Genomic DNA, 7,584 nt, shown 5'->3' on the forward strand with positions numbered 1-7,584 from the left:
GATGGCTCAGTGGGTTAAGCCGCTGCCTTCGGCTCAGGTCATGATCTCGGGGATCCTGGGATCGAGTCCCACATTGGGCTCTCTGCTCAGCAGGGAGCCTGCTTCCCTCTCTCTCTCTCTCTCTCTCTCTCTCTGCCTGCCTCTCTGCCTACTTGTGATCTCTCTCTTGCTGTCAAATAAATAAATAAATAAAATCTTTTAAAAAAATAAAAATAAAAATAATAATGAGATCTCCCATTGTAGGAATCATCTGATTATAAATTGGAGCACTGTCAGTGTCTTAAAATTCTCTTGAAGAATTTTGTGGAATTCCCGTGTAGATCACAAACAACTTAGTGTTGAAAATGATCATTTCAGATTGCATTATTGCTTTCAGACTACTCAGATCCATGATGAGGTGTCTGTGTTGTCCTTAGGACACAGCTAATCCTTGAAGAGTTGATGGCAGCGTTTCATGACATCTCGAAAGGCCTCTATAAATTTATCATTCCGGAGGGTGAAGATGAATGGGTTCAGAAAAGGGGTCACCACTAAAACCATCAGTGATGCTACCCTGTTGTACTCAGCTGCCTGTGTTTGCTTGGGTTTCACATAAAGGAACAAGCAGGTGCCATAGCCAATCACAACAAAGGTGAAGTGGGACGCACAAGTAGAGAAAGCTTTCCTTCGGCCAGAGGCTGAGGGGATCTTGAGGATGGTGGAGATGATGTAGGTGTAGGAGATGATTGTAGGGATCAAAGAACCAACAATGATGAATACAGCCATTAAAAAAAGAATAAACTCTGTGAAAAGGCTGTCATCACAGGATAGTTTGAGCAGTTGCCCTCGGTCACATAAAAAATGGTCTAACACATTTGATTTGCAGAAGGTAAGCTGAAATGTGGCATAGATGGGCCAGATTTGAAATAGGAACCCAAATACCCATGACACAATGACCACCCAGATGCAGGTGTGGCTGTTCATAATGATGTTGTACCTCAAGGGGTTACAGATAGCCACATAACGGTCCACAGCCATTGCTCCCATTAATACCAACTCTGACGTACCCAAAGAAAGGTACAAATATAATTGTGCACTACATGCTGTCAAAGATATTGCCTGCATCCCAGGAAGCAGTAATCCCCAGAGCATCAAAGGGACAGCAACTGATGTGATCAGGATCTCCAGGACAGAGAGGTGGGCAAGGAAGAAATACATGGGGGACTGCAGACGTTTATCAACACAGACAATCAGAATGATGAGCATGTTCCCCATGACTGTCACTGAATAGAGAAGGAAGAATGTGGCAAAAAGAATATTGTGTAGCTCTTTGGAGCCATGGAAGCCAAGTAGATAAAATTCAATGGCACTAGAATAATTCTTCAACATTTAGTCCTGTGTCTTACTCTTTATGAAATCTAGAGAACAAAGGAGAGCTTACATGCTTCTAATTTCAAAGGATTGAAGCTATTCCCAAGTTGAGGAAGTATTATCTCTGCTCTTGGGCTCCATATCATGACAAATGGGCTCATCTTCTAGTATTCTCTGTAAAATGTTGATGTGAAATGTTTTATGAAGAAAATATATATGAAAATAAATATACATATGCAAGAAGGTGAGCATAAGTCACCAACACACCCCCATATGCACCCTCGTCTTTCAATTCACTGGTCCTTCTGCCTCTAACTCTGCTCTGACCTGCCACCCTGTCCACTTCCCTGACCACAATGTGCTCATTTATAACACCAATGCTTCCCTCCTGAATGCCCTAAACCATATTCTCTGCCCCTTATGTCCATGTCCTACAGAATCCTGCCAATCCCACCCAGATATGGTTACTTCTTCCCTTCATCTCCACTGAATGTGCGCTCTATTTGCCTTATGTTCACTTAAAGTTCTTACTTCAGTTATCTTAATCATTACTTCAGTCTGTTGTTAGAGCCATCTGGCAGAGAGGTGGGGTCTACCTGGGAAACTGTCATAAGATAAGAGCTATATTGAGACAACTATTGAGTCTTTCCCTGTCTTCTGGGGAGCTGGCTCCCTGGAATGGAGTATCCTACTTTGTTTCTCCTTATTCTTATCACAAAAGCCATCTCTATCTCTCATTTCACTGACTGTGCCTCTTCCTCATAGGAAGAACCTCATTCATTTCCAATTGGTAACCCCTAGTTCTGAGATCATTCCTTTTGTCACCAGATGACAGCAGGGAGTAGAGGTCCAGAGCAGTGAAAAGGAGGCTAGAACTTTCATCCCCATCTCCCATCTGTCTTATACAATCTCCATCCTGGCACCAGGAGACAAGAAAACAGGAAACATTCTCTGCCCTCCTCATATCTCAAATCTCTAGTTTCAGCAAAGAAATAAGACCTCCAAATGGGCAGCCTGTCTCTATTTCCAACCGCTATGGTCTGCATCCCATTGAGAAGCTTGGAAAAGTCCCCAGGTATCTGCTATCTATGTCCTCCCATTTTCTCCAGAATCCTGACAATAAGGAAAGTGTCAAAGACACCAAAATGGATCGCGCTGATCTGCTTAGTATATCTGGGCTCCTTCCCTCACCACATGCAGGTCTTTGTCAGAAGTCTCCAACCATGGGCCTTCCCCAGTCACCATCTCTAAAATAGTACAAGTATGTCTTCACATTCTATCCTCTTATAGACAGCATTTTCTTCGTATTGGTTCTCATCAATAGCTGAAATTGAAGTACCATGGTCTTTCTCATTCACTGTCACATCTCCAGTGCCTAGAACAGAGTAAGCACGTATGGACTCTTAGTATTTATTCAATACATTTCTCCAAACAAGTCAGTGAATGGGTAAAGAGTAAAGACCTGCTTTTCCTCCTATTACAAAATAGAACCTTCTCTTCACTGTTCACTAAGGCATTGTCTGGTCAATCTGTGGGCTCTCTCCCTGGAGATCCCCTACAAAATGGCAAGCTTACATAAATAAGGAATAAGGACAAATGAGAGAGCAGGGTCTTAGGTCATGGAAAAGAGCTATGTCTACCACCAGCACTGAGAAGAGCTGAATCTGCTGTTTGCTGTGGAGGGAGGATTTCATTTGGGTTCCTCCATTGCACAGCTCTCCTAGCCCACCCTTCACACTCTACTAAAGGTGTCCAGAACTTCCCATCCTGATATTCTCTTACTCTCTTCTTCAAAGGCAGGAGCCCTGGCACTCACCTCCAGAAAAAGAGCCTGAGCTGGAATGTCTATGGCTGTCCAGAGACCAGCTCAGGCTACTCCTGCCTGACTAGTACAGGGCACACTCTGTGGCCCAGAGCATGCCGCTGCTGTCCTTGCTCTCAGTGCAAGAGAAAACGGTCTTCGTACAAATTCTTAGGGAAAAGTCCAGTAGTAATAGTGCTGTGGAAGTCCAATTGTCTCCCTCTGTCTCTGCCCCTCCTTCTTTTCTTCTCCTGTCTGTCTCTATGGGGAGTTATTCACTAAGAAACTAAATTTGTCAAGTTCAGAGAAACCCTAGGGATGTAGTAAAGGAAGAGCCAGAGAAAGTTTCACCTTTCCCTCCTGAGGCTAATCAAGTTTTAGAACATGGTGAAATTTTATGTCATGGGCAAACCTGAAGTCTCCTCGTCAGGGGTTTCTCAATGCCCAGACTGCCTTCGACCCAGTTGCCAAGACCTGATGATTACCAAACAGTCTGAGCTATAAGCAGCCAGCCCCCCTGCTCTCTTCTGTGCCTCTGTTTCCAGTTAACCCTGCAAGAGCCCTAGCAACCCATAAGCAGAAGACCACAAATGGCTCCAAGACACTTACCAAAAAGCAAAACCCAGTGGCCAACAGGGGTGCCTGGGTGGCTCAGTCAGTTAATCATCTGCCTTCAGCTCAGGTGATGATCTCAGGGTCCTGGGATCAAGCCCCAAGTTGGCCTCCCTGCTGAGCTAGGAGCCTGTCTCTCCCTCTGCCCCTCCCCCTGCTGGTGCTCCCTCCCCCCAACCCCCAGCCCTGTGCTGCTCCCCACTGGTGCTCTCTTGCACATTATCTCCCACTCTCAAATAAATCAATAAAATCTTTAACAAAACAAAACCAAAAAACCCAGAGGCCAACAAATAGCCTCTGTCAAAAAGTTTTTCATCTCAAAACCCTAAGAATCCCATATTATTCAAATGATTTCTGCACTCCCTCTCTACAAGATATTCTGCTATCATAGTTATGGGAACTCATAAACTATGAATCTTGGAACACTGAAAAATTAAATTTAATTTAAAAAGAGAGAGAGAGACATAGGATCTGCCCTGCAAACTAATCTCAGGTTCTGCTAATGCCACAACCCGTTCCCATCTCTGCAACATGCATGCATTCCAACTGTGGCTCTTCAGCCACTTTTTCCCTTCTAGGTCTTCAAATGCTACCAGGGCACCTTCCCGAGCTACTTGAAGTGAGAGGTAAGGTCTTAGGAACCAACACAGAGAACTGACAGAAAAGTAGTGTATAAAAGTGAGAATGGCTTGGGTGCTGAATAAAATAGCAAAGTAACATTGAAATATTTATGTTTACATTAATAAAACACTTTCCATTTATCATAAAGTTAGCACAACTCAAGGTAAAAATAAAATTTTATATAGGGATATAAAATGGATGCAAATGTCTCTCTCATCAATGCCTGATTTTCCTGATCTATCTCCTACAGTAAACAGTACTATTAGTTTCTGTTGTGTCCATACAGAAATTTTCTATGCATATACAAGTTTATCTACATATGGCCTTTATTTGCTGTTTTAGTAAGTCTATTGTCCTGCTACTTTTTTTGTTATATGCATGTGTGTGCATATATTAAGCCTTTGCATATTAGCAATAATATACCTCTCACATTTTAAGTGGCTGACTCTTCCAGTTCTTCACCAGTAAAAAAAAAAAAAAAAAGCGGCTACTATAAAAATCTTCACATGTAATCCTGTACATTTGTACAGCTATAACTTCCTAAATTACTATATTAAATTCAATAGCTATTATCAAATCATCCTCCAAAAAATTCTGTCAGTCAAAATCTCTTGAAATGAGGCCCAGGGGTACCTGGGTGAGTCAGTCAGTTGAGCGTCCCACTATTGGTTTTGGCTCAAGTCGTGATCCCGGGGTCATGAGATAGAGCCCCATGTTGGGCTCTACGTTCAGTAGGGAGTCTACTTGAGATTCTCTCCCTCTGCTCCCCACCTGGGCTTACTCTCTCTCTCTCTTTCTCAAATACTCTCTCTCTCTCTCTCTCAAATAAATAAATCTTAAGAAAAATGAGGCCCACTGAAATTTTCACTTCAGTGTTAACCCTGTGCAGATCCCAGAAATGCACTGACTGCATTACTGATGAGTCAGTAATTACACTGTGAAATAAGGGCCCCTCACAGAGGCTGGTCACTCCCATGGGAAGTGCACTGATGGCTGCCCATGACACCTCTGTCCCACTAAGTGCCTGTTAGCTTCTGAGCGGCTGTGTGGGCTCATGTCCTGACTGTTGGGGAACAGTGAAGGAAGGTCACTGGCAAATGAGGAAATCCGAGGAGAGTGGACTCTTTCCCTCAAAACCCTTACAGCCCAACCAGCTTCTCTACTTGGGTTACTCTAAGATATCCTCCCAGTGTTGTTTAAAGCCACAGTAGCTCAGTAGCCATGGAAAAAAAATGAAAACTAGTAAAACCCATTGGAAAAAATATTGTCATTTTTTAAAAATTTTGAGTATAGTTGACACTTTAGGTGTACCGATTCAACTTCTCCACTCATCATGCTGTGTTCACCACAAGTGAAACTTCAAAGCTAAGTATATGCTTCCCCTATGCTGTAGCAATTACACACGCAGGTATGCACCCAAGAAAAATGACAACATGTGTCCTCGCAAAGACTTCCATTAGAATGTTCACAGCGGTTTAGTTCATTAAAGAAACTGATACAAAACAAAAATCCATCAATAAGAGAATAATACAGTTCTTGATCTTTTTTTTTAATCTATAAAACAAAAAATTGGAAAAGAACTAAATGTCCATTCTTAGTGGAAGCTGAATACACATTAGACAACTACTTGATGAAATATTATTCAATCTGTAGCTTTCATATTAGTGCCTATCACATAGTAGGTATTTATTAAAAGAATACATTATTAAATGAAGAGTAGGGAAAACTTATGGTTTGTTGTGATATGTGTTGTGATATGTTAAAACAATGTGAAAATTTGTATATATGATTGCAGTGATGAAAGGGAAAAATACATGGGTCCCTGGGCTCTAAATAAACTCAAAATTCAAAATAAGAATTAAAAAACAGAGAGAGAATGATACAGTCATTCTTCCCTATTCAGATTCCGTATTTGTAAATTCACCTCTTTGCAAAATTTTATTTGTAACTTCAAAATCATTATCTGCAGCACTTGCAAGGTCATTTGTTTTAAGCTATAAATGTTATATCTATAGTTCTAAAATCTAGAACTTTCCAAGTTTAATTCTTTTTAATGAGAATAAAGTCTTGTCTCTTCCAGCTGTTGCGGTGGGTGGGTGAAATGTCGACAGCGTGAACAAGTGCCCTGGCTGGACGGTGGACAGAGGGAGTTCCCAGGATGTGGGACTTTCTGTTTTAAAACTGAGACAGACCTTGGCAAAGTGAGATAACCAGCACCCTACCTGTGAAACAGATACTTCCTTGGCGACTCAGAAAATATAAGGGGCTCTCAGTGCCCAATTGCTGGGTATGACAACTTTTAACCACTGCTCCCATTTTAACCCCTAAACCTCCCCCTCACCTTCAGTGGTAGCTGGTGCCTCCATGTGCTAAAGCGTTTAACAGTTCTGTTGAGTAAATGCAATTACTGGGGTGTTGGTGTTGTTTTTTGGTTTTTGTTTTTTCATTTTCCCCTTAGCAGAAATTTCATTTGCATTGCATCATCTTATTATTATCTTGGAGACTGCTTTCCCACATCAAAAATAAATTGCAAAATATCATCTGTTGTACCATTTTCCCCATTCTCTTTGTCCTTGTTATTTAACGCCTTTTGTATTCTTATAGTACGCCTTAGTATGGCTGGGGGAGCAAGTGGAAACTAATGATCAGTTGATGACAAACAGAAAGTCAGGCTGCTTATTTCTTCTTGTCCCTGGAACTCAACTGTAGCATGTTAGGGGAAGAGTCAGCTGTCTGCTTGTCAGGAATCTTGATCCTCCCTGATGCTTCATCCGTATCTTTTGGCCCTGGACTTCTCAGGGCACATAAGAGTTACTATGGCAATCATATAGAGCTGATGCACTCCAATCTGGACCAGAAGGAGAGAATGAATTAGTTTTGGTGAGGGGGGGGGGGGGAAGACCTAAAGAAAGGGCAGATTTAAGAGAGGTGCTTTCTCTGGGGCACCTGGGTGGCTCAGTTGCTTGAGCAGCCAACTCTTGATTTTAGCGCAGGTCATTATCTCAGTGTTGTGCCTGGCATTGGGCTCTGCACTCAACAGAGATGCTTGAGATTCTCTCTCTCTGCCTCTCCCCTTACTCGCTCCCTCCCTCTCTCTGAAATAAGTAAATAAGTATTTTTTAAAAAGAGAGAGAGGTGCCTTCTCTGAGCTCTCTCTTATGCTGAGGGAATCATAGAGAGGACTGTTGTATGACTAGTTC

At 42.2% G+C, this 7,584-nt stretch overlaps 1 protein-coding gene across 1 annotated transcript; it reads right to left on the reverse strand.

Annotated features, from left to right (window-relative positions):
- Window positions 1-423: 423 nt before the first annotated feature.
- On the reverse strand, window positions 424-1,368 carry LOC123952212 (putative olfactory receptor 9A1). Its single transcript, XM_046021505.1, has one exon. The coding sequence runs from the start codon at window positions 1,366-1,368 to the stop codon at window positions 424-426; it is 945 nt and encodes a 314-aa protein (XP_045877461.1).
- Between the last annotated feature and the right edge of the window lie 6,216 nt (window positions 1,369-7,584).

This window comes from Meles meles, chromosome 10 (genome assembly GCF_922984935.1).
Source record: "Meles meles chromosome 10, mMelMel3.1 paternal haplotype, whole genome shotgun sequence".
Classification (NCBI taxonomy): Eukaryota; Metazoa; Chordata; class Mammalia; order Carnivora; family Mustelidae; genus Meles; species Meles meles.

What these genes read in the sequence shown, in the direction of transcription:
- LOC123952212 (XM_046021505.1), bottom strand. Translation starts at nt 1,368, where the DNA reads ATGTTGAAGAATTATTCTAGTGCCATTGAATTTTATCTACTTGGCTTC.